Source organism: Liolophura sinensis, chromosome 7, assembly GCF_032854445.1.
Source record: "Liolophura sinensis isolate JHLJ2023 chromosome 7, CUHK_Ljap_v2, whole genome shotgun sequence".
Lineage (NCBI taxonomy): Eukaryota > Metazoa > Mollusca > Polyplacophora > Chitonida > Chitonidae > Liolophura > Liolophura sinensis.
In genome coordinates, this window is record NC_088301.1 from 619,869 (window position 1) to 647,282 (window position 27,414).

The 27,414-nt window shown below is 42.4% G+C and overlaps 1 protein-coding gene across 2 annotated transcripts in view; it reads left to right on the forward strand.

Annotated features, from left to right (window-relative positions):
- LOC135471934 (ubiquitin carboxyl-terminal hydrolase 24-like) overlaps positions 1–27,414 on the forward strand; it is a 78,172-nt gene that overhangs the window by 24,849 nt on the left and 25,909 nt on the right. The window contains exons 20-43 of one of the 2 annotated variants that reach the window (XM_064751376.1): positions 852–950; positions 1,362–1,484; positions 6,126–6,170; positions 6,498–6,583; positions 7,236–7,320; positions 7,989–8,168; positions 9,334–9,527; positions 11,109–11,283; positions 12,432–12,591; positions 13,222–13,377; positions 14,163–14,397; positions 14,733–14,797; positions 15,227–15,412; positions 15,650–15,767; positions 17,664–17,808; positions 19,030–19,190; positions 20,503–20,683; positions 20,935–21,017; positions 21,258–21,396; positions 21,648–21,767; positions 24,680–24,933; positions 25,663–25,802; positions 26,659–26,800; positions 27,207–27,408. In XM_064751376.1, coding sequence (XP_064607446.1) covers positions 852–950; positions 1,362–1,484; positions 6,126–6,170; positions 6,498–6,583; positions 7,236–7,320; positions 7,989–8,168; positions 9,334–9,527; positions 11,109–11,283; positions 12,432–12,591; positions 13,222–13,377; positions 14,163–14,397; positions 14,733–14,797; positions 15,227–15,412; positions 15,650–15,767; positions 17,664–17,808; positions 19,030–19,190; positions 20,503–20,683; positions 20,935–21,017; positions 21,258–21,396; positions 21,648–21,767; positions 24,680–24,933; positions 25,663–25,802; positions 26,659–26,800; positions 27,207–27,408 — 3,474 coding nt within the window. The remainder of the gene's footprint in view (positions 1–851; positions 951–1,361; positions 1,485–6,125; positions 6,171–6,497; positions 6,584–7,235; positions 7,321–7,988; positions 8,169–9,333; positions 9,528–11,108; positions 11,284–12,431; positions 12,592–13,221; positions 13,378–14,162; positions 14,398–14,732; positions 14,798–15,226; positions 15,413–15,649; positions 15,768–17,663; positions 17,809–19,029; positions 19,191–20,502; positions 20,684–20,934; positions 21,018–21,257; positions 21,397–21,647; positions 21,768–24,679; positions 24,934–25,662; positions 25,803–26,658; positions 26,801–27,206; positions 27,409–27,414) is intronic. The other variant, XM_064751377.1, reaches the window with a different exon arrangement.

Genomic DNA, 27,414 nt, shown 5'->3' on the forward strand with positions numbered 1-27,414 from the left:
TACAGTAAACTTTACATTTCTACCTGAGCTCAGTGGTATGACATTATAATACATGTACAGTAAACTTTACATTTCTACCTGAGCTCAGTGGTATGACATTATAATACATGTACAGTAAATTTTACATTTCTACCTGAGCTCAGTGGTATGACATTATAATACATGTACAGTAAACTTTACATTTCTACCTGAGCTCAGTGGTATGACATTATAATACATGTACAGTAAACTTTACATTTCTACCTGAGCTCAGTGGTATGACATTATAATACATGTACAGTAAATTTTACATTTCTACCTGAGCTCAGTGGTATGACATTATAATACATGTACAGTAAATTTTACATTTCTACCTGAGCTCAGTGGTATGACATTATAATACATGTACAGTAAACTTTACATTTCTACCTGAGCTTAGTGGTATGACATTATAATACATGGACAGTAAACTTTACATTTCTACCTGAGCTCAGTGGTATGACATTATAATACATGTGTACACTTTACATTTCTGCGTCACGAGTCAATAAAACATGATGTCATACACACGCAGCTTTGATGTATCTAGGTCAACTGCTATGGCCTAAGTTTGCTGTTGATTTGTCTAAAATGCATGACCTCTGTGGAGGGAGTGAAACAGAATGGCAGCATGAAATATGCAGTTTTTGATGCATTTTCTTTCTTTTTTGGGGGTAGACTAAACTTTAAACACCTTTGTCTTGGTGTTGTGTAACACGATACTGGTGAATCATGTTTCGCACCTCGTCAAGTTTGGCTCCATACGAAACAAGGTTCAGCTATGTAGGGTTCCTTCCACCAACCATAAAACTTTAGTTTCTCTTTGACTTCAGTGTCACAGTAATGAGACGTTAGGTTCTCTACGGCAGAAGGTGGCCAAGAAACTCAAGCAGTCACCAGATAATATCCAAGTGGTGGCCGGAGAAAAAATGGTGAGCTTACTGTCAACAAAACCATAAATCTTCAAAATTTGAGGCTTGTTTTACAAATTAGCAGAACAAAAGTGTTCTTGTAAACTCAAATGCCACCTTCCGTTTTAATAAAAATGAATTACACCTATGAATTACTTGTAAATTGTCTATCCTTCTAGATATTTTAATGGAGGTTTCATTTTGAGATAAGTATTTTGGTATTTGTGATTCCTGATTTTAATATTCCTCAAACTAAATAATACAGAATATCAACAAATTTATTTTTATCTTTTTATTCTCTAGTGCCTTAAAAAAGTGAGATGTAGTATTTTTTAGGATTTAAAAAAAAACACTAATTTTTCCCGAACATTTTCCTCCAAATCTATTTAGTTTATGGTTTGATTTGATTGCTCTACCAATGTCTACCTGCAGCTACCCGCGGGTAAGGATCAGAAGCTGTTACATCAGCTGGAGCTGGAGGACAATCAGATGATCCTAGTGAGAATCTTCTCTCCGAGTACGACCAGTACAGTACAGAACAGCCAGAACAAGGAGGTACGCTGCATCGCTTTATGATTACTATGTACATACTACCTATGCCTGTACAGCATGACTGCTAAACAGAGACACTGTACTGTACATACTACCTATGCCTGTACAGCATGACTGATAAACATGGACCATGTACTGTACATACTACCTATGCCTGTACAGCATGACTGCTAAACATGGACCATGTACTGTACATACTACCTATGCCTGTACAGCATGACTGCTAAACAGAGACACTGTACTGTATGTACTACCTATGCCTGTACAGCATGACTGCTAAACAGACACTGTTCTGTACGTACTACCTACATGTATGCCTGTACAGCATGGCTGCTAAACAGAGACACTGTACTGTATGTACTACCTATGCCTGTACAGCATGGCTGCTAAACATGGACCATGTACTGTACATACTACCTATGCCTGTACAGCATGACTGCTAAACAGAGACACTGTACTGTACGTACTACCTACATGTATGCCTGTACAGCATGGCTGCTAAACATGGACCATGTACTGTACATACTACCTATGCCTGTACAGCATGACTGCTAAACATGGACCATGTACTGTACATACTACCTATGCCTGTACAGCATGACTGCTAAACATGGACCATGTACTGTACATACTACCTATGCCTGTACAGCATGGCTGCTAAACAGAGACACTGTACTGTACATACTACCTATGCCTGTACAGCATGACTGCTAAACAGAGACACTGTACTGTACATACTACCTATGCCTGTACAGCATGACTGCTAAACATGGACCATCTACTGTACATACTACCTATGCCTGTACAGCATGACTGCTAAACATGGACCATGTACTGTACATACTACCTATGCCTGTACAGCATGACTGCTAAACAGAGACACTATACTGTACATACTACCTATGCCTGTACAGCATGACTGCTAAACATGGACCATGTACTGTACATACTACCTATGCCTGTACAGCATGACTGCTAAACATGGACCATGTACTGTACATACTACCTATGCCTGTACAGCATGGCTGCTAAACATGGACCATGTACTGTACATACTACCTATGCCTGTACAGCATGACTGCTAAATAGACACTGTTCTGTACGTACTACCTACATGTATGCCTGTACAGCATGGCTGCTAAACAGAGACACTGTACTGTATGTACTACCTATGCCTGTACAGCATGGCTGCTAAACATGGACCATGTACTGTACATACTACCTATGCCTGTACAGCATGACTGCTAAACAGAGACACTGTACTGTACGTACTACCTACATGTATGCCTGTACAGCATGGCTGCTAAACATGGACCATGTACTGTACATACTACCTATGCCTGTACAGCATGACTGCTAAACAGAGACACTGTTCTGTACGTACTACCTACATGTATGCCTGTACAGCATGGCTGCTAAACATGGACCATGTACTGTACATACTACCTATGCCTGTACAGCATGACTGCTAAACAGAGACACTGTTCTGTACGTACTACCTACATGTATGCCTGTACAGCATGGCTGCTAAACATGGACCATGTACTGTACATACTACCTATGCCTGTACAGCATGGCTGCTAAACATGGACCATGTACTGTACATACTACCTATGCCTGTACAGCATGACTGCTAAACATGGACCATGTACTGTACATACTACCTATGCCTGTACAGCATGACTGCTAAACATGGACCATGTACTGTACATACTACCTGTGCCTGTACAGCATGACTGCTAAACAGAGACACTGTTCTGTACGTACTACCTACATGTATGCCTGTACAGCATGGCTGCTAAACATGGACCATGTACTGTACATACTACCTATGCCTGTACAGCATGACTGCTAAACATGGACCATGTACTGTACATACTACCTATGCCTGTACAGCATGGCTGCTAAACATGGACCATGTACTGTACATACTTCCTATGCCTGTACAGCATGGCTGCTAAACATGGACCATGTACTGTACATACTACCTATGCCTGTACAGCATGACTGCTAAACAGAGACACTGTTCTGTACGTACTACCTACATGTATGCCTGTACAGCATGGCTGCTAAACATGGACCATGTACTGTACATACTACCTATGCCTGTACAGCATGACTGCTAAACAGAGACACTGTTCTGTACGTACTACCTACATGTATGCCTGTACAGCATGGCTGCTAAACATGGACCATGTACTGTACATACTACCTATGCCTGTACAGCATGACTGATAAACAGACACTGTACTGTATGTACTACCTACATGTATGCCTGTACAGCATGGCTGCTAAACATGGACCATGTACTGTACATACTACCTATGCCTGTACAGCATGACTGATAAACAGAGACACTGTTCTGTACGTACTACCTACATGTATGCCTGTACAGCATGACTGCTAAACAGAGACACTGTACTGTACATACTACCTATGCCTGTACAGCATGACTGCTAAACAGAGACACTGTACTGTACACACTACCTATGCCTGTACAGCATGACTGCTAAACAGAGACACTGTACTGTACATACTACCTATGCCTGTACAGCATGACAGCTAAACAGGGACACTGTTCTGTACATACTACCTATGCCTGTACAGCATGACTGCTAAACAGAGACCATGTACTGTACATACTACCTATGCCTGTACAGCATGACTGCTAAACAAGGACCATGTACTGTACATACTACCTATGCCTGTACAGCATGACTGCTAAACAGGGACCATGTACTGTACATAATACCTAGGCCTGTACAGCATGACTGCTAAACAGGGACCATGTACTGTACATACTACCTATGCCTGTACAGCATGACTGCTAAACAGGGACCATGTACTGTACATACTACCTATGCCTGTACAGCATGACTGCTAAACAAGGACCATGTACTGTACATACTACCTATGCCTGTACAGCATGACTGCCAAACAAGGACCATGTACTGTACATACTACCTATGCCTGTACAGCATGACTGCTAAACATGGACCATGTACTGTACATACTACCTATGCCTGTACAGCATGACTGCTAAACAGAGACACTGTACTGTATGTACTACCTACATGTATGCCTGTACAGCATGACTGCTAAACATGGACCATGTACTGTACATACTACCTATGCCTGTACAGCATGACTGATAAACAGAGACACTGTACTGTATGTACTACCTACATGTATGCCTGTACAGCATGGCTGCTAAACATGGACCATGTACTGTACATACTACCTATGCCTGTACAGCATGACTGATAAACAGAGACACTGTTCTGTACGTACTACCTACATGTATGCCTGTACAGCATGACTGCTAAACAGAGACACTGTACTGTACATACTACCTATGCCTGTACAGCATGACTGCTAAACAGAGACACTGTACTGTACACACTACCTATGCCTGTACAGCATGACTGCTAAACAGAGACACTGTACTGTACATACTACCTATGCCTGTACAGCATGACAGCTAAACAGAGACACTGTTCTGTACATACTACCTATGCCTGTACAGCATGACTGCTAAACAGAGACCATGTACTGTACATACTACCTATGCCTGTACAGCATGACTGCTAAACAAGGACCATGTACTGTACATACTACCTATGCCTGTACAGCATGACTGCTAAACAGGGACCATGTACTGTACATACTACCTATGCCTGTACAGCATGACTGCTAAACAGGGACCATGTACTGTACATACTACCTATGCCTGTACAGCATGACTGCTAAACAGGGACCATGTACTGTACATACTACCTATGCCTGTACAGCATGACTGCTAAACAAGGACCATGTACTGTACATACTACCTATGCCTGTACAGCATGACTGCCAAACAAGGACCATGTACTGTACATACTACCTATGCCTGTACAGCATGACTGCTAAACATGGACCATGTACTGTACATACTACCTATGCCTGTACAGCATGACTGCTAAACAGAGGCACTGTACTGTATGTACTACCTATGCCTGTACAGCATGACTGCTAAACAGAGACACTGTACTGTATGTACTACCTACATGTATGCCTGTACAGCATGACTGCTAAACATGGACCATGTACTGTACATACTACCTATGCCTGTACAGCATGACTGCTAAACATGGACCATGATCTGTATGTACTACCTATGCCTGTACAGCATGACTGCTAAACAGAGACACTATACTGTATGTACTACCTATGCCTGTACAGCATGACTGCTAAACAGGGACCATGTACTGTACATACTACCTATGCCTGTACAGCATGACTGCTAAACAGAGACACTGCACTGTACATACTACCTATGCCTGTACAGCATGACTGATAAACAGAGACACAGCACTGTTCATATTACCTATGCCAGTACAGCATGACAGCTAAACAGGGACACTGCACTGTACTACCTAAGCCTACACAGCATGACTGCTAAACAGGGACACTGACAACTGGCTGTTCTCTGATGTACGTATGTGCATGTTCACATGTGATGCAAGTACTTTGGCTGGAAAAGAAATTTTAGTGTAATTCTTTTGTGGATTTTCAGTCTTTGCATCTTGACTTTGTTTAGTATGCTGCTATTTCTAAGTAGTGATTTTATGTTAATATTTTTGCGTACCTTTCTTATTTTTACAGCCTCCGTCGACGCCTACAGCAAAACAGTCTTTTGATCTTGAGCAGGTATGGTGAGAAACATCATGTATAAAGCTTAGCAGTAGCTATGGAGATAAACCGTGGACGTTATTAGTGTATTACAGTCAGGCTTTGGTAGCCATATTGGGGCTCAGCAGCAACACCACCTCATGTCAATTGTGCTCCAATCTGGCTGCTAGCATGTAAACCTTCTGTCGTTATATACCAGGTAAAAATGGTGTCATCCTTTTCATTTAATGCCGTACAATCTTTTTATACTCGTCACCTTTCACTCCTGTATGCATGTGTAAATCAGAAGAAAACTTGATTGAGTCTGTGGCTGTATGAATGACACACCTGTGTTGCTGATTACAGGAGAAGATGCTACCAGGCGTGGTGATGGCTGCAGGAGGACAAGTGTTTGAGATGCTCTATCAGCTGGCAGATCTGGAGGAGCCCAGGTATATATCAGCAACTTATTCTCAGTAATTCTTTACCTGTGTTGAGCCAAGATCTCTTCCAACCGGCACTCTCCCATCTGGCTCTGTGAGAACATGGCCACCATCAATACCATCAATAAGTTTGGATGTGTTCATCTTTCCTGGTCGCTGTCGGTATGCAACATCACTCTGTAGTCACCTGACCCGGTAGAGTCAACCACCGACTACCGATGGTCATCCACAGGGTGTTAAACAACCAGGCTGTGTAATAGTATGTGGGATGTGCATGAAGCATGTACATGGAACTGGTGGATATGTGGTAACCATAAAGAACCAGTCAGAGCTAGCTTTCTTTCTAACCATACTTTGTCAGGATGGATGTTGTCAGTCATCTGACTGTAAATCTGGTCGGGGCCTTCGTGTCTGAGTGGTTAGCAATGCTAGCGAAGCACAGTAACTGTAAATCGGGTTGGGGTCTGTGTGTCCGAGTGGTTAGCAATGCTAGCAAAGCACAGTACCTCTAAATCGGGTTGGGGTCTGTGTGTCCGAGTGGTTAGCAATGCTAGCAAAGCAAAGTAAATCTGGTTGGGGCCTTTGTGTCCGAGTGGTTAGCACTGTTTCATATATGTTCTACATGGCTATTATGTCTATATGGCTACTTTTTGTTTGTCAGAATACGACGGCGTGTCCGGAAGCTGCTGATGCTGATCCCAACAGACCCGGCCATCACAGATGCTCTGGACTCCATTAGTCAGAGGGTAAGGAGTGTGAACAGGTATTCATTCTGTCATCAGTCACTCTGTGGTCCGCCTCATCTCGGCACAGCAAAAGTGGAGTGGTTAAATTATTTGTTCCTGTGTGAGAGACCCAGATTCATGCATTTGGATATAACTTATGTGAAGTACTGATAGTTTCCATGTCAGTTTGCTGACTGGTGTCTTCAGCATGGCATTCCAGTGAGACAGCACTGGAATGATATGACTGAGATATATATATATACATACACATGTATGTACAGGTTATCAACACTTCTGTATGGTTTGATATGTTGACTTAATTGAACATATTCGCATCAGATTTATGATTTTAGGACAAAAATTGAGTGGAATTAGTGGTCATTTATATGTACAAGTATATTGAGTTGAAAAAAAAATGCATTGAAAAATGATCAGAAGATGTTGAGCGGATGAGAAAAATAACTTATTGCGAGGCACATTCATGGACAAAAACCAAATCCAGAATGGAGACTATTTGTCCCCGAGGCAAACTCCACAAAGCTCCATGCATGGTGACCTGTACTGTGGGCATGCTGTGTGAAACTCAAAGCATACTCTTGGCATACGTGTATTCCACCAGTCATGTCTGAGCAATCGGTATTTGTCTCCATGTGATTCTTAAACTTTACCTGATGTATTTTGTAACACAGACCTTGAAGCAATCTCCGTCCACCGATGATGTTAGTCCTCGCTCCAGCCCTAAGAAGACCACTCTGAGCCCCACCCCCAGCCCTGCACCCAGCTCTAAATGCCCCAAGGACACGCTCAAGTCTCTGTTTGATGCCAATGCACCGGATATGTCAACCTTCAGAGTACTGTACAACCTGGAGGTAAGCTGCACGTAGCACTGGACAGGGTAAGCTGCACGTAGCACTGGACACGGTAAGCTGCACGTAGCACTGGACAGAGCAAGCTGCACGTGGCACTGGACAGGGTAAGCTGCACGTAGCACTGGACAGGGTAAGCTGCACGTAGCACTGGACAGGGTAAGCTGCGTGTAGCACTGAACAGGGCAAGCTGCACGTGGCACTGGACAGGGTAAGCTACGTGTAGCACTGGACAGAGGAAGCTGCACGTAGCACTGGACAGAGCAAGCTGCACGTAGCACTGGACAGGGTAAGCTGCACGTAGCACTGGACAGAGCAAGCTGTACGTGGCACTGGACAGGGTAAGCTGCACATAGCACTGGACAGAGCAAGCTGCACATAGCACTGGACAGAGCAGGCTGCACATAGCACTGGACAGAGCAAGCTGCACGTAGCACTGGACAGAGCAAGCTGCACATAGCACTGGACAGAGCAGGCTGCACATAGCACTGGACAGAGCAGGCTGCACATAGCACTGCACTTTATCTGCTGTAAATATGCTATTGAAACAAGTCCTCATTCTTCCACAAAATTTCAGCATTTTGTTGTGAAGGCATTTAGACAATTTTAACACAAACAGCAGCAGAAAAATTTGAAAGTTTTTCTTTGGTTTATGTAGTGCTTTGTCTTTGCAGGCTATAATTTGCGTCAGGCTATTTTTGAGAATGATTTGCAAGATATAATGTACAGAAAAAACAGTTTATGATCATTTATCATCATTTGGAGATGTCCACTTTCCTTGATGTTGAATACAGCTGACATTTTATCTTCCCCCTCTTCTTGTATGATCATGACTTGTTGCAGGGATAACCCTGTTCTGTTATCTTAGAAATCTCAAAGTGAACCAAAGATGACTCCTTCAAACAAAAATGAATGGATATAGGATTAACTGACTGTGCTGGGTAATCCATTCATGCCTGCCTCTGTGATGAGGTTTTGTGGCCAATTTGATGATGTAGTGCTCATTTATTACAAGATGACAATTGTCAGTATTTCTTGGATAAGAGTTGCAGTTGCATGGAGAAAGGTACACATACCCCAATGCAGACATATGTAGTATCAAAAGATATGAAGGCATGATCTGGTAAAATCTCCCCAGATTTGACTTGCTCTGCTGTCTGTGTTTTAGGTACTGAGTAACAAGCTAATGCCAACGAGCTATGACCTGGGTGTACAGCACAGTGCCCAGTCCTTCTGTGAGGACTTCTTGAATGCCGGGGGCCTGAGTCTGGTGGTTAGTGTGTTACAGAAGGACTCAATCCCCATGGAGGTGGATTATCAGACCAGGCAGGGCTGCTACTCGATCTGTCTGCAGCTGGCTAGGTAAGGAAATGATAAGGGCGTTTGTTGGCCAGAGAGTCTACACCTAAGATTGAAAGTAAAAACCAATAAAGTAAAGGTTTTGTCAGGGCTTTACTTCATACTGCATAGAAGATTGCTGTCATGTACATGTGAATTTGTTTAGAGAAAAGACCAGCTATTATTTGAATAAATAAATAAATAAAAAAACAAGTCATAAGTAAATACACCTCCCTTCACCGCATTACAACGCTGTCATTGGCCTATCATGTTATAAATGAAGTGCATTGTATGAAATTTGTTAGTCTGTGACATGTTACATAGGAATAGGGACAGTGTCATGCTGAATGTTCGGTGTAAATTTAATCATAATATATGGCTTTCTTTGAACAATAACGTGATAACCAAACCTCCTTGAGTGCAAGGACAATACACAATGTAAGGTTTCTTCACTGAAACATTTGAAAGTATGTACAGATGTGGGCTGTGTGAAAAATTCATGGACACATTTATGACCATGTCATACTGAAGTGTGTGGTTGTATGAGAGTGAGGTGTACACAGGGTTCTTGAAAACCTGGAAAATATTTGAAATTGTTTTTAGAAATTACAGGCTTTGAAAGTGCTTGGAATTGACTTTTTTTTAGTAAATGTCCTGGAAAGTGCTTGAATTTCAGGAGGTTTAGTGAAGTAGATGTCACAAATGTAAAAGTGTAAAACAGTATAAAACCATTCACATTTCATCATATTTGTGCCTTTTGAAGCCATCTTCAGTGTCCACTTCAGACCTTATCTTGGTTGACTCATATCTTGCAGCATTTTAGCATTTAGCTAGCTTGAATTATGTACGCAGCCCTGGAGCATGGATACTTATAGTATAGCCGCACGCATTGCCATCAAGACTGATACTTCTACCAGCTCTGTGTATGATACAGGATTATTTTTACCATTCCTACTAGGGCCAATACATTAACAAAATGCCTTGGAAATGTAAGTTTTGCGTTGAGTGGCTATTATCTCCAGAATTAATGATTGGTTGAAGAGGGACACAAACACAAGGCATATTTTATGATCTAGGAGTTAACCCGTTCAATATATAAGTGATAGGGGAGGTAACTCTTTGACAAACAGCCCAAGTCGCCAGGGCCAGAATGGCAGTAGTGTACATAATCATTGCAGGAAATTATGGGATGACGGTGAACAACACACCACCTGTAATTATTGTGCAAAAACTGAGTGGTGGTTGATCTTTCAAAAAAGGGACAACCATGTCATTTACACATATCATTATGGATGGGGATTTTACCACGTGAGACTTGGGGCCTGTACTTACATACAACATATATCGCTTTGATTTTGAATTCTGGAAGGTGCTTGAATTTAGTCCTGGAAAGTGCAGGAATTTATTTTCTTATCACCTGTGCGAACCTTGTGTACATGTTTTTATGCCCTCATACCTGTCAAATGGATTAAGGTACATGTGTCTACATGTTAAGGGAGAAATGAATTGATTAGTTTGTCACTGTGGGAATCAGTACACCAAAAAGGTTGAAAATTCAGTCCTCAATCGTTCTGTGTTCATGTATACCTTGCTTTGCTCGTGCAGATTTTTGCTGTGTGGTGAGACGGTAACTGGTGAGGACCAGTCCAACTATGCGACCAATGAGCAGAGGTGTGAAGAGACGGGGATAGTGTCCACAATGACCCGGCGGGCGTCGGCTGCCAGTGGTCACCTGCCTCTGATAGATGTCAGTCTGTCTGCAGGCAGCAGGGCTATACAGGTAAATAAAACAGGGCCACACAAGTAAACACAGCAGCCATATGGGTAAACACAGCAGGGCCATACAGGTAAATACAGCTGGGTCATATAGGTAAATACATCAGGGCCATACAGGTAAATACAGGAGGGCCACACAAGTAAACACAGCAGCCACACAGGTAAATACAGCAGGGCCATGCGGGTAAATACAGCAGGGCCATGCGGGTAAATACAACAGGGCCACACAAGTAAACACAGCAGCCATATGGGTAAACACAGCAGGGCCATACAGGTAAATACAGCAGAGTCATATAGGTAAATACATCAGGGCCATACAGGTAAATACAGGAGGGCCACACAAGTAAACACAGCAGCCACACAGGTAAATACAGCAGGGCCATGCGGGTAAATACAACAGGGCCACACAAGTAAACACAGCAGCCATATGGGTAAACACAGCAGGGCCATACAGGTAAATACAACAGGGCCATACAGGTAAATACTGCAACCATACAGGTAAATACAACAGGGCCACACAAGTAAACACAGTAGCCACACAGGTAAATACAACAGGGTCATACAGGTAACCACAGCAGGGCCCTGATTGTAAATACAGCAGGGCTTTACAGGTAAATACAGCAGGGTATTACTGGTAAATACAGCAGGGTCTTAAAGGTAAACACAGCAGGGTCTTACAGGTAAATACATCAGGGTCATACAGGTACATGTAAATACAACAGGGCCATACAGGTAAATACAGCAGGGTCTTACTGGTAAATACAGCAGGGTTTACAGGTAAACACAGCAGGGTTTACAGGTAAACACAGCAGGGTCTTACAGGTACATGTAAATACAGCAGGATCGTACAGGTACATGTAAGTACAGCAGATTGGTACAGGTACATGTGAATATAACAGGACCATAGAGGTAAATACAGTGTTGCCATGCAGGTAAATGCAGCGGTGTGAATCAGTGAAATCTTCTGTGGCTAGCTGTTAGGATTTGTAAACAGTATTTTGTTCTGACAAGCTTTTGAAGAAATGTGGCTAAGGAAACCAGCACAGACGGATTTCATTTCAGCTTTTATTAAGGTTTGACCTCGTAATAATTTCTAGAATTACCCCGAGGACTACTTACTCCAATTGTGTTACATTGTTCTGTGATTAACAGACGATGGGAGTCCACGACTTCACAGAGACAGTGTCATGTTTCATGAGAGTCACCTGGGCTGCGGCAGCGGGACGACTCCACCTGGTAGGCTGTAATCAACCGATCAGAGAGAGCAGTGGCTGGTACACGGGAGGACGACGCAGCAGACAAAGTAGTACAGGTGAGTAAACCGGGCACATGTATTACTGATCAGTGCTAAAATTGGATCGTAGGATTTAGTGGATTCAGGGAAAAGTCTTTTTAATCCAGTTAATCCCAGCCTGCTAAAGAACTGTGTTCGTGGACCTGTGACACATGGCTTCAAAACTTCCTCTTCTTACAGTGTGTGACAAATTTGCAGTCAAAACTTCAGTTCATTTCACAGTGTATTTTGACCACATGCAAATTAGCAAATGTCTGTTAAGAGATGATATAAACTGTCAGAACTAGACTTCTGCTTTACTTTTGCGATTGTCTGTAAAGCTTTGTATCAGCAAATAATTCTGATGCCCAGTTGTGGTCAATTTAAGAGACAGAAGTAACAAACTGAGAGCAAAATCTCTGATGTGACCAAGTATAACAAAATTTATGTTTTCTATTTAATAGTGCTCTTGGAATTTCCTTCACTCTGTAAACAAAGCTGCCGTATGTACTTATGAAGTAAGAAGTGTAGGCAAGTGATGAACAGCTGTACAAATGTTGTACATATATTTCTTAGAGAGCTCATGTTGGTTTTTTTTTTTTCTTTTTTTTTTTTTTTTTTTTTGCACCAAATGACTGGTATGGTACTATGCTATTTTTGTTGTTGTAGGGAGCACTGGGAGTACTAGCAGTGAGGGGGAGGGGCAAACTCTGCACTCTGGGGTCTGTGTCCAGCAGCAGACAATCTCCACCACAGACACAAACATAGCACGGGAGGCCCTGGAGCTGCTGGTGGCCTGTCTACGACTCCGAAGTCAGCTTATATGTAAGAACAGATATAGCCAGGTTTCTGCTGTCATTGATGAGGGTCAGGTCACGTGTCAGAAACACTGTGGATTTATACATAACTGTTATTATGATTTATACATAATAACAGTTATACATGTACCTCATGTAATAAACTACAGGAAAGAGGCAGATCTGATATTACATGATTTGATCGCTGATCAAACCTTTAGATGATTGAGGAGGGGTTTGAAATATGATTAATGTTCATTATTAAAACTTGTTCAGATTTTTTCACAGTAGCTGTTATACATGTACATGGATATATTTGGCTAATGAGATTTAAATTGAAGAACAGGATTATTTTATGAGCATGTAAATTCTGCTAGTGTACATGTCGGTATGATAGAGCAGGGACGTATGTTCACAGGACATGAGAGTCTAGAGTCTGGTCAGACTGAAGTAGCACCCCGAATAGGATGTACATGTCGGTATGATAAAGCAGGGACGTATGTTCACAGGACATGAGAGTCTAGAGTCTGGTCAGACTGAAGTAGCACCCCGAATAGGATGTACATGTCGGTATGATAAAGCAGGGACGTATGTTCACAGGACATGAGAGTCTAGAGTCTGGTCAGACTGAAGTAGCACCCCGAATAGGATGAAGACATTGCTATGGTATTCTAACATGATAGTTTAGAGTAGATATATGTATTGGCTATACTTATGTGTACAAATGAAAATCACAGTTTAAATATGCAAGTAATTTAGTAAATGAATATGAGACTACGTTTGTGAGCGGTGTACCGTGTGTTTACTCTGTAGCTTCCTTCTACTCTCTGCCGTGCGTGGCTGACTTCATCATCGACATCCTGGTTGGCTGTGTACAGGACAGTATACGCACAGCCGCACTAGAACAGTTCATGCTGCTCAGCCAGACAGATAACTCAGGGACAGATAACCATGTACAGACTCCACAACAGTTCCTTCTACAGGTCATCCTCAAGGCTTACCTCCCCTTCTGGGTGACATCATCAACCACCAGGGGTGCTAGTCAAAGGTAACTGACACTATCACTGCTTATCTGTGTTGCTGCATCGTGTTCACTTTGTTTTAAGTTTGAATAATTTATCAAAATGTGAAACTAATAAATTTCCTGATATCATACAAAAGAGGACAATTTCCAGATTCCCCAGTGCTACAAATGTATTCTCTTTGTAAAGTTCTTTGATTTCTGAATGACGAATTAGAAAAGATGAAAAAAAAAATGTTACTATTTGTAATGAAACATTTAGTTAATAATTAAAGTAATTACTATAAACCGTGTAAATATAAAGAATAACAATGGAGCTAAAATTACTGTAACCAGTATTTTTGTTTCCATTTTTTTTGAAGCAGACTTTTACGCCATTGTTCCCAGTATTTTGAACTACGCTGTCGTCTACTGGACCGGCTTTCAAGTAAGATTATTTAAGAGTTAAATTAAAGAAAATAAGCATAGAGGGAGTTTTTGTAAAGTCAGGAAAAGAAATGTGATATATACACACATTACTTCTTCTTGTACTAGTGCATTAACTTACTCCATGGCCTCCATGGCTGAGTGGTTAGCATGCTAGCGCAACACAATGACTGTGGAAACTGATGCAGTTGCTGTCAGGTCAAGTCCAGCTGAGTTGGGCATCTTGACAGGTCTGATGTGGACAGGGTTTCACCTTGGGTTCACCAACATACCCTTATCTGTAAGCTTCAGAGCATCATAAACTACCTACAGTGTACCACTCACCAAGGAGCTGAAAGATGTAAGAGGCCAAGAAAACCTCCCGATTTGTGCTAGATATAGCAGTCTATGTACACATGTGTTTATCAGTATGTATTGAATCTGTCAACAGTCATGGATCAGGAGAAGTTGCAGATAGACTGTAACAGCATGCTTGAGGATGAACTAGCCTGGCTGGGGAATTTTGTCCCATCTGAGAACTGTGAAGTGAAGGAGACAGACAACATCTTACTGGCTGGTCACCTCAAGCTGCTGCGCACACTCTTCACCTGTGATAATGTCTCTAAAGAGGAACATGGTAAGCGCTATTTAGCAGTGACTGACTGACCATAAAGTAAGCGAATTTAAAGTGTTGGACAACACCTTGTAATAAACTTCGTCATATAGGTTAACAAAGATGAGATAGTTTTTGCTGAACTGAGCAGATGGCAGGATTGAATCTGGTATAATCTGATTCATAGAAAATGTTTAGTTTATAGCTACGCTTGGTTGAGTTTACACGATATTTACCTGTATCATATGTTTTATGTAATAGGTAAATCTCTGGTGGGTGACCTGCTCCATGACTTCCTCTTCCCAGCATCAAAGCTGATCACCAGCAGTAACGTGGACAAGTCCACCAGTGACACCTCACTCACAGACGTCAATCCTAAGTAAGTGGTCACCTCACTCACACACTTTAACCCCAATTAACTCGTCACCACTCTCACAGACTTCAACCCCAAGTAAATCGTCACCTCTCCCACAGTCTTCAACCCCAAGTAAGTTGTCACCTCACTCACAGACTTGTATCTGAAGCAAGTCTTCACCTCACTCACAGACTTCAGCCCAAGGTAAGCTGTTACCTCATTCACAGACTTCAACTCCAAGTAAGTCGTCACCTCATTCACAGACTTGTATCCGAAGCAAGTCGTCACCTCAGTCACAGACTTCAGCCCCAAGGAGGTTGTCACCTCACTCAGACTTCAGCCCCAAGTAAGCCATCGCCTCATTCAAAGACTTCAATCCCAAGTAAGTCGTCACCTCACTCATAGACATTAGCCCAAAGTAAGTCGTCGCCTCACTCACAGACTTGTTTCTGAAGCAAGTTTTCACCTCGCTCACAGACTTCAGCCCAAGGTAAGCTGTTACCTCACTGACAGACATCAATCCCAAGTAAGTCGTCACCTCACTCACAGACTTCAGTCCTAAGTAAGTCGTCACCTCACTCACATACTTCAATCCTAAGTAAGTCGTCACCTCATTCACAGACTTCAATCCTAAGTAAGTCGTCACCTCACTCACAGACTTCAATCCTAAGTAAGTTGTCACCTCACTCACAGACTTAAATCCTAAGTAAGTCATCACCTCACTCATAGACTTCAATCCTAAGTAAGTCGTCACCTCTCTCACAGACTTCAGCTCAAAGTAAGTTGTCACCTGACTCACAGACTTCAGCAAAAAGAAAGTCATCACCTCACTCACAGACTTCAATCCTAAGTAATTAGTTACTTCACTCACAGACTTCAATTTTAAGTAAATGTCACCTCACTCACAGACTTCAGCCCAAAGTGAGTCGTCACTTCACTCACAGACTTCAACCCAAAGTAAGTCATCATCTCATTCACAGACTTCAGCCCAAAGTAAGTCATCACCTCACTCACAGACTTCAACCCAAAGTAAGTCATCACCTCACTCACAGACTTCAGCCCAAAGTGAGTCGTCACTTCACTCACAGACTTCAACCCAAAGTAAGTCATCACCTCCCTCACAGACTCCAGCCCAAAGTAAGTCATCACCTCACTCACAGACTTCAACCCAAAGTGAGTCGTCACTTCACTCACAGACTTCAACCCAAAGTAAGTCATCACCTCACTCACAGACTCCAGCCCAAAGTAAGTCGTCACCTCACTCACAGACTTCAGCCCAAAGTAAGTCTTCACCTCACTCACAGACTTCAATCTTAGTAAGTTCTTGTCCTTGATTGACAGTTGTATAAGCTTGCGCTCTGTTTAAGTTGTGGATGTTCAGCATTTATAGCGAGCCTCTTGCTGCTGCTTGTGTACATCTATACGTCCTGAATGCCTTTCCAGCAAAACTTTAGGTGTAAGGAGTTTATTGTGCCTATGATCACAAGGTTTAAACCTGTAAAGCGGTTTGTCATTTCTTCCAATTGATTTCCTATTCTTTTATGTGGCTGTAGTAGCTTGTCAGATCTTATGTAATAGTTTCCTGCTGGCGCTGTCTGGTTCCCTTTGGCTTTACCTGGTTTCCTGCTGGCTCTGCCTGGTTCCCTTTGGCTTTACATGGTTTCCTTCTGGCTCTGTCGGGTTTCCTTTGGCTTTATGTGGTTTCCTGCTGACTCTGCCTGGTTTCCTGCTGACTTTGCCTGGTTTCCTCTATCAATTTACCTAAATGCACATCTAACTGAACAAAAAATAAAAAAATTTGTGGTACAACATTTTTAAAAAAGTGTTCCGATCTGATAGTAGGATAGAGAATGTGAGATCAGATGTTAATTTCAGACCAAAGATATCTTACTAAAACCTTCTTGTTTGCATTGTACACAGGTGTAGTAATGGTGTATCAAGGACGGCTGCGTATGAACTGCTGACAGAGCTGGCCAGTGGCTCCCAGGAGAACCTGACATTCATTTGTCAGGAGCTGATATCTATGCATCACCTGTTCAACCCAGACTCAGCTAACGAGTGGGAGGTAAGACACCTGTCGTCTGTCAGAATCTGTTATCTATGCATCACCTGTTCTACCCAGACTCGGCTAACGAGTGGGAGGTAAGACACCTGACATTCAGCTGTCACAATCTGATATCCATGTATCACCTGTTCAACCCAGACTCGGCTAACGAGTGGGAGGTAAGACACCTGACATTCATCTGGCAGGAGGTGATATCTATGCAGCACCTGTTCTACCCAGACTCAGCTAACGAGTGGGAGGTAAGACATCTGACATTCATCTGGTAGGAGGTGATATCTATGCAGCACCTGTTCTACCCAGGCTAAGCTAATGACTGGGAGGTAAGACATCTGACATTCATCTGGCAGGAGGTGATATCTATGCAGCACCTGTTCTACCCAGGCTAAGCTAATGACTGGGAGGTAAGACACCTGTCAGGAGGTGATATCTATGCATCACCTGTTCAACCCAGACCCAGCTAATGACTGGGAGGTAAGACACTTGACATTCATCTGTCAAAATCTGATATCTGTACATCACCTGTTTTACCCAGAAATGGCTAACAAGTGGGAGGTAAGACACCTGACATTCATCAGTCAGGAGCTGGTATCCAGGTATCACCTGTTCAACCCAGTCTCAGCTAATGAGTGAGAGGTAAGACATCTGACATTCATTAGTCAGGAGCTGGTATTCAGGTATCACCTGTTCAACCCAGTCTCAGCTAACGAGTGGGAGGTAAGACACCTGACATTCATTTGTCAGGAGCTGGTATCTATGTATCACCTGTTCTGTAACCTTAACATAGGTGAAGCAAACTTATGGTTCAAAGCAAAGATGATTGAAATAAATGATGAGTGAATGTAGTTCAGTTCAACACTTGAATTTGGAGAGAAGGGAGGGAATTTTGAGGGAGAAGGGTGGAAAGAAAGTGCCACAGATGGCACATGTAGGTGCATGGTCTTCACATGTAGGATTTGTGATAGTTTATTCCTCCATCTGGAATCCTTAGAGTCCTCATAAAGGTGAGGTGTTCTGAAACACAGCATAAAACATCATTAAAGTAAATCGTGTTAGGTTAACCTTACCTTGTATTAATGTGACTGTTGTTTTACCTAATGTGACTGTTGTTTACCTAATGTGACTGTTGTTTACCTAATGTGACTGCTGTTTTACCTAATTTGACTGTTGTTTTACCTAATGTGACTGTTGTTTACCTAATTTGATTGTCCTTTATCTCTCCAGTACATGCCACCTGTGGATGGACGAGCAGACTGTGGGTTTGTGGGCCTGAAGAATGCCGGTGCCACGTGTTACATGAACTCTGTCATCCAGCAGCTATTCATGACCCCAGGGATCCCTGACACGGTGCTGGGGGTGGATGAGGAAAACCCTGATGAGGACAGGTAATATGTACCACTCTCCTCAGTGTGTTTTACCAGATCCAGCAGATGTATGGTCATCTGTTGGAGAGTAAGCTCCAGTACCATGTCCCTAAGTGGCTCAGGAAGTCTGTTGTCAGTTCTTACCTGTATACTTACTCTGCTATGTTTTGTTTCACAGTGTGTTTCACCAGATCCAGCAGATGCATGGTCCCCTGTTGGAGAGTAAGAGTGGTTCTGGAAGTCTGTTGTCAGACCTTACCAGTATAATTGCTCTCCTGTGTTTTGTTTCACAGTGTGCTTGAGTGGATTCAGCAGATATATGGTCACCTGTTGGAGAGTAAGCTCCAGTAACATGTCCCTAGGTAGTTCTGGAAGTCTGTTGTCAGACCTTACCTGTATACTTGCTCTCCTGTGTTTTGTTTCACAGTGTGCTTTAGCGGATCCAGCAGATATATGGTCATCTGTTGGAGAGTAAGCTCCAGTAACATGTCCCTAGGTGGTTCTGGAAGTCTGTTGTCAGACCTTACCTGTATACTTGCTCTCCTGTGTTTTGTGTCACAGTGTGCTTTAGTGGATCCAGCAGATATATGGTCACCTGTTGGAGAGTAAGCTCCAGTAACATGTCCCTAGGTGGTTCTGGAAGTCTGTTGTCAGACCTTACCTGTATACTTGCTCTCCTGTGTTTTGTTTCACAGTGTGCTTTAGCGGATCCAGCAGATATATGGTCATCTGTTGGAGAGTAAGCTCCAGTAACATGTCCCTAGGTGGTTCTGGAAGTCTGTTGTCAGTTCTTACCTGTATACTTACTCTGCTATGTTTTGTTTCACAGTGTGTTTCACCAGATCCAGCAGATGTATGGTCACCTGTTGGAGAGTAAGAGTGGTTCTGGAAGTCTGTTGTCAGACCTTACCTGTATACTTGCTCTCCTGTGTTTTGTTTCACAGTGTGCTTGAGTGGATTCAGCAGATATGTGGTCACCTGTTGGAGAGTAAGCTCCAGTAACATGTCCCTAGGTGGTTCTGGAAGTCTGTTGTCAGACCTTACCTGTATACTTGCCCTCCTGTGTTTTGTTTCACAGTGTGCTTTAGTGGATTCAGCAGATATATGGTCATCTGTTGGAGAGTAAGCTCCAGTACTATGTCCCTAAGTGGCTCTGGAAGTCTGTTGTCAGTCCTTACCTGTATACTTACTAACTACTTGCTATGTTTTGTTTCACAGTGTGTTTTTCCAGATCCAGCAGATGCATGGTCACCTGTTGGAGAGTAAGAGTGGTTCTGGAAGTCTGTTGTCAGACCTTACCTGTATACTTACTACCCTGTGTTTTGTTTCACAGTGTGTTTTACCAGATCCAGCAGATGTATGGTCACCTGTTGGAGAGTAAGCTCCAGTACCATGTCCCTGAGCGATTCTGGAAGGTGTTTAAACTCTGGGGGCAGACTATCAATGTGCGGGAACAGCAGGATGCTTTTGACTTCTTCCAGGCTCTCATTGATCAAGTTGACGAGCATCTCAAGGTGAGAAGTAGTCATGAATTGAGATCAATTAATCTGTGATTAAGGTAAAAGGGGTCATATTTTGCCAGCTTGTGTGCAAGCAGATAACTCCTGTATGAAGAACTTGGATATTTGTGTATAAAGATGACATTCTGAATACTGCTATATTAAATTGTTTTTTTTTTTTACAGATATTTAAGTTATAGTTTTTCCAAGTGCTTAATTAATTTAGTGAAAGTCTGACCTTATCATATCTTTCCATCTATTGTCAGAAACTTGGAAAGGAGAAAGTCTTTATGAAAAAATTTCAGGGAATTTTCTCTGATCAGAAAATCTGTAAGGATTGTCCACACAGGTGAGTTACAGGTCTTTTTGCATGGCTACTCTTATATCATGTACCAGTACACTTTCTTGTCTACTTTTTCATACCTACTTTATGTTGGATCCAAATCTTTTGACCACCAAACTCTTCTGACGGCTTGAAAGATGCCCTGGATCAGGCCTTGACAGTTTTCATTATTCTGCATACATAAATGAGCCGAGTAAAATAGGAATGGTTTTATGCTGACTGGTGTTTTGTTTTCCCAATGGCTAGGTACGAGAGAGAGGAGGCTTTCTTTGCGCTGAACCTGACGGTGAAGAATGCTACCTTGCAGGACTCCCTCGACCAGTTTGTGAAGGGGGAGCTTCTAGAGGGGGACAACGCTTATTTCTGTGAGAAGTGTGGAGAAAAGGTCAGCGGAACTCTGTAATAATATCCCTTTGGGTTTTTGCTTGTTTAATGTATTCCATCCTTCTCATTGGTCATTGGTTTCCATGCTGTAACTTGTATCAATTTTTATAGAATTTTATGTGCCGGTTCACTTTGAATAGACATGTACGTGTATTTCTTTTTTCTGCATATAATATTTTCTTTGCTTCCTTTTTGGAGTGCATGTCTTGCACAATCTCTAGTATTCCATGTGTCTTTTATATGTTGTTACAGAGAAACACAATAAAGAGGATGTGTATTAAGACGTTGCCACCGGTGCTCTGTATCCAGCTGAAGAGGTTTGGGTATGACTGGGAATCCAACAGGGCTCTAAAGTTTGACGACTACTTTAAGGTGAGATAAAAGGCAGGCGTGATAGAAATGGTGCCCGTCTGTCAAAGCGGTCACAAAATGAACTTGGGGTAGATGTAATGTCCATGGCAAGATATAGTGAAGAGATATGTCACAGTGGTAAATACACTGGGTATAATGCTGCAGGCACTGCAGTATTTGCTCAATCCCACCAGCCATCTCTGTTGTTTTGAGGAGGACTGTTGGTATTACCCGCTCTGATTGGTGGTAAAGTCTTGGTGACAATAAGCCGTCAACAATACTGGTGTGGCCTTTTGAGGAGGACTGTTGGTATTACCTGCTCTGATTGATGGTGGAGCCTTGGCAACAGTAAGCAGTCAACAATACTGGTGTGGCCTTTTGAGGAGGACTGTTGGTATCACCCGCTCTGATTGGTGGTGGAACCTTGATGATGATAAGCAGTCAACAATACTGGTGTGGCCTTTTGAGGAGGACTGTTAGTATTACCTGCTCTGATTGATGGTGGAGCCTTGGCAACAGTAAGCAGTCAACAATACTGGTGTGGCCTTTTGAGGAGGACTGTTAGTGTTACCTGCTGTGATTGGTGATGGAGCCTTGGTGACAGTAAGCAGTCAACAATACTGGTGTGGCTGTTTGAGGAGGACTGTTAGTGTTACCTGCTCCGATTGGTGATGGAGCCTTGGTGACAATAAGCTGTCAATGATACTTGTGTGGCCTTTTGAGGAGGACTGTTAGTATTACCTGCTCTGATTGGTGGTGGAGCCTTGGTGACAATAAGCAGTCAACGATACTGGTGTGGCTGTTTGAGGAGGACTGTTAGTGTTACCTGCTCCGATTGGTGATGGAGCCTTGGTGACAATAAGCTGTCAATGATACTTGTGTGGCCTTTTGAGGAGGACTGTTGGTATTACCCGCTCTGATTGGTGGTGGAACCTTGATGATGATAAGCAGTCAACAATACTGGTGTGGCCTTTTGAGGAGGACTGTTAGTATTACCTGCTCTGATTGATGGTGGAGCCTTGGCAACAGTAAGCAGTCAACAATACTGGTGTGGCCTTTTGAGGAGGACTGTTAGTGTTACCTGCTGTGATTGGTGATGGAGCCTTGGTGACAGTAAGCAGTCAACAATACTGGTGTGGCTGTTTGAGGAGGACTGTTAGTGTTACCTGCTCCGATTGGTGATGGAGCCTTGGTGACAATAAGCTGTCAATGATACTTGTGTGGCCTTTTGAGGAGGACTGTTAGTATTACCTGCTCTGATTGGTGGTGGAGCCTTGGTGACAATAAGCTGTCAATGATACTTGTGTGGCCTTTTGAGGAGGACTGTTAGTATTACCTGCTCTGATTGGTGGTGGAGCCTTGGTGACAATAAGCAGTCAACAATACTGGTGTGGCCTTTTGAGGAGAACTGTTGGTATTACCCGCTCTGATTGGTGGTGGAGCCTTGGTGTGGCCGTTTGCGTAGTCTAACATTTGTTGAAGACCACTTTTCTTCCACCAGTGTAGTGTGCATATCTGAACTTCATACGTGAGAAAGTTCATCATTGAATAGCCAATGGTCGATAGTTTAAGCTGCTCCACCCATTTTACTGACCACCATTGTATAACTGAACAATTATTGAGTATAATGTTAAACAACAAGATAAATAAGTAAATTGAATGTGACTGTGGTGAATGCTCAGCCCATCGTTTTTGTGTACGCCATACGTCTTGGGGATGTCATGGACAAATGCTCATGGTTTACCAAGTCCATCTTCCTGTCAGCCAGGTTGATCCTTGCATAGGCTTCATAACAGTGGACTGGTTTGTTGCTGTGTAGTTTCCGTGGACGTTGGTCACAACACTAAGTAACGTTTTACTGGTTTGTTGCCGTGTAGTTTCCATGGACGTTGGTCAGAACACTAAGTAACGTTTTTCTGCTTTGTTTGCCGTGTAGTTTCCGTGGACGTTGGTCAGAAAACTAAGTAACATTGTACTGCTTTGTTTGCCGTGTAGTTTCCGGGGACGTTGGTCAGAACACTAAGTAACGTTTTCCTGGTTTGTTGACTTGTAGTTTCCATCGACATTGGTCACAACACTAAGTAACGTTTTCCTGGTTTGTTTGCCGTGTAGTTTTTGTGGACGTTAATCAGAACACTAAGTAACGTTTTACTGGTTTGTTGCCGTGTAGTTTCCGTGGACGTTGGTCAGAACACTCAGTAACGTTTTACTGGTTTGTTGCCGTGTAGTTTCCATGGACGTTGGTCAGAACACGAAGTAATGTTGTACTGGTATGTTGACTTGTAGTTTCCGTGGATGTTGGTCAGAACACTAAGTAACGTTTTACTGGTTTGTTTGACTTGTAGTTTCCGTGGACATTGGTCACAACACTAAGTAACGTTTTCCTGGTTTGTTTGCCGTGTAGTTTCCGTGGACATTGGTCAGAACACTAAGTAACATTGTACTGGTTTGTTTGCCATGTAGTTTCCGTGGACGTTGGTCAGAACACCAAGTAGCGTTGTACTGGTTTGTTGACTTGTAGTTTGCGTAGACATTGGTCACAACACTAAGTAACGTTTTCCTGGTTTGTTTGCCGTGTAGTTTCCGTGGACCTCGGTCAGAACACTAAGTAACTTTTTCCTGGTTTGTTTGCCGTGTAGTTTCTGTGGACGTTGGTCAGAACACCAAGTAGCGTTTTCCTGGTTTGTTTGCTGTGTAGTTTCCGTGGACGTTGGTCAGAACGCCAAGTAGCGTTTTCCTGGTTTGTTTGCCGTGTAGTTTCCGTGGACGTTGGTCAGAACACCAAGTAGCGTTGCACTGGTTTGTTTGCCGTGTAGTTTCCGTGGATGTTGGTCAGAACACTAAGTAGCGTTTTACTGGCTTGTTTGACTTGTAGTTTCCGTGGATGTTGGTCAGAACACTAAGTAACGTTGTACTGGTTTGTTGACTTGTAGTTTCCGTGGACGCTGGACATGGAGCCTTACACCACAGAAGGAATGGCATTAAGGGAGAACTCTAGTCCATGTGGGAGCAGCAGTGGTTATGACACGGACAACACAGACAGAACAGATGGAGAGCTGCAAACAGCGGAGATAACTTCAGAGGATCCCAAACCATACCAGCCCATAAACTATGAGCTGGTGGGCATTGTTGTACACAACGGGCAAGCTAATGCTGGTCACTACTATTCCTTCATAAAAGACAGGAGGTAAGAAAATAATGGTATGAACACATCTGGTATCTGATGAGAATTGTCGTTGTTGGTTAGGTATGTACACGTAGACATTGCATAAACCTGCATCCTAAAATCATAGATAGTGGGTGGCTTGGTGACAAGTCACTTTGTAGGCAACACCAGATAAATGTGATGGGATTGAAATTATGCCTACAATGACACTTGAAATACAGTATTTCATCTAAAGTTTGCTCGTTACATAATGCATATTCACAAGGACAGAAATAAGAATTTTTCTGATGAGAAATTAATCCAACTTCACAAAAACTCTCAAGTGGACCTCCAAGATGGATGAATCATTCAGAATAAAGCAAAAAGTGCCACGTGGAACATGCTAAATTGTAGCATTATATCTGACAGAAATACTGTCAACTCTCTTTACAGTGACCAGTTTGGGTTTTGTAGAGTGTCAGTTGTATGGGATATATTGAATGCACTTGAAGAAAGAAGGCTTGATCTTGAAGACACTACACTCATAACCTCATCCCTAGCAGACTGATGGGCATTAGACCATAAGGCCTGCGCTACATGCACATGGGATGTGGCTTATTTGGGCACAGCTGTAAATCCAAGTGTAGAGAATGGATTCCCATGACTACATGTATAAGGTGGTGGATGTGGGTATCAGTTTTGTGTCAAAAGTCAATACCCTGTTGGTGTAAGGAGACTTACATTTAACCAGAACACTTGATTTGTTTACAGGGGCACAGTGCTAACCAACAATCAGAGAGGAAAGTGGTTTAAATTCAATGATAACATTGTGGAGGAGTTTGAGATGAGCGAAACAACTCTGGAGGCAGAGTGCTTTGGGGGAACATATAAAGCCAAGATCTACGACCAGTGTAAGATAATCTCCCTGCTTACAGACAGCTTTGTTGTGTATACTTTACATGTATTTAAAATGCTACCTCAGTCCCAAGATAAGCCAGCTGGAAATATTAAAATGACATGAAGCATACCCTATGGAACACAGCTGACACCATGGTTTTAATTAGGTTAATGAAAACTAGTTAACACCATTTAACCCCTATAAGCTAAGTCCTGGAAAACAAAATTTTCAGCAATTACCATAAACTTTTGAAGAAGTGACAATGATAATATTCATTATATGACAATGAATCTGGCAGATATGATTTTGCCACTTATTCTTCCCCGCTGTTACTCGCAAGTCGTGTGCAGATACTCATATTAAATAGAGATGATCTTTCAAACGCTATTGAGTGTGTCACACAACACACTGGCCAGTACGTTTACCTCCCCAAGTAATATCATTTTCATGTATTATTTCTACAAATACAAGAATTTGAGTTTGTTTAATTGGTAGATTACTTTTATGATCTGACTAAGCAAATCCCTCGAATGCTGGACATTCTTGGGATTTAACTCGGCTCTAAGCAAGGTTCAGCGGTATATGGGTATGCGACAAATACTGCTGTAGCGGTGTTAGACTCTTAAACACACCCAGAAGTCACATCAGGCTGTGAAATAGGCTACAGGCTTTCATATGTTGGAGCAACGACATCCTGTACAAAGACACAAGAACTTTGTACATTAATGATTTAACAGAGCTGCAGTGAAATGAATCCTGCAGAACCACTTTAAGCACGATTTGTATTACACCGATGAGGTAACCTACGTTAAAGTGATTTGATATTGAACCCATGCTTATATAGCTATCTACCTATTATTACCTGACAGCGAGTTCTTACCCAGAAGACAGATTGAGGTACTGGAACGGTTACATGTTGTTCTATGAGAAGCTGGAGGAGCCACAAACTCCGGTGTCAGCCAAAAAGAGTAAAATAACAGCTCCAAGGAGAGCCTTCCCAACTGGCGGCAGGTAAGCCTCTACACTTAACTTTAATTTGTACAGTGTAGCATTTTTATGTCAGCCTGTAGAGATTTTATATGCTCGCTGCATCGTACATTCATTGGTACTTAAATTGGTGCTGTGTGGTGCGGATATTTATGTGGGGCATTTTAGATAGAGATTGTGCCACGTTCATGGAAGACTTTTTTCTGTTTACCCTAAGTCCTCACCCATTTCACATATATAAAAGAGCAACTTTCAATACAATTTATGCTCCTTTTTAGTGTGATTTTGGAGACAAAACTACATTAGTTGAGTTGATCAGCTTCAGTTTCAGAGCTTCATAAAAAGTATAAAATTACAAAGCAGTGTACACTATGTAAACATGTGAAATAATTTAGAATATGACTGATCTGGGAACTGGTTTGTATTTCAGTAAAGCCCAGATGGACTCTGACAGTCTTGTTGAGCTGACAGAACTCGTCCATAAGGGAGAGAAGCGTGGCATTTTCACGGAGAAAATGCCCGCTCATATTCAACAGGTCATCCGCTCTGAGAATTTGACCTTCATTAGAAACAGAGATGTATACAGTCAAGATTATTTCAATTTTGTCCGAAATCTGGTTGACAAGAATTCAGTGAGT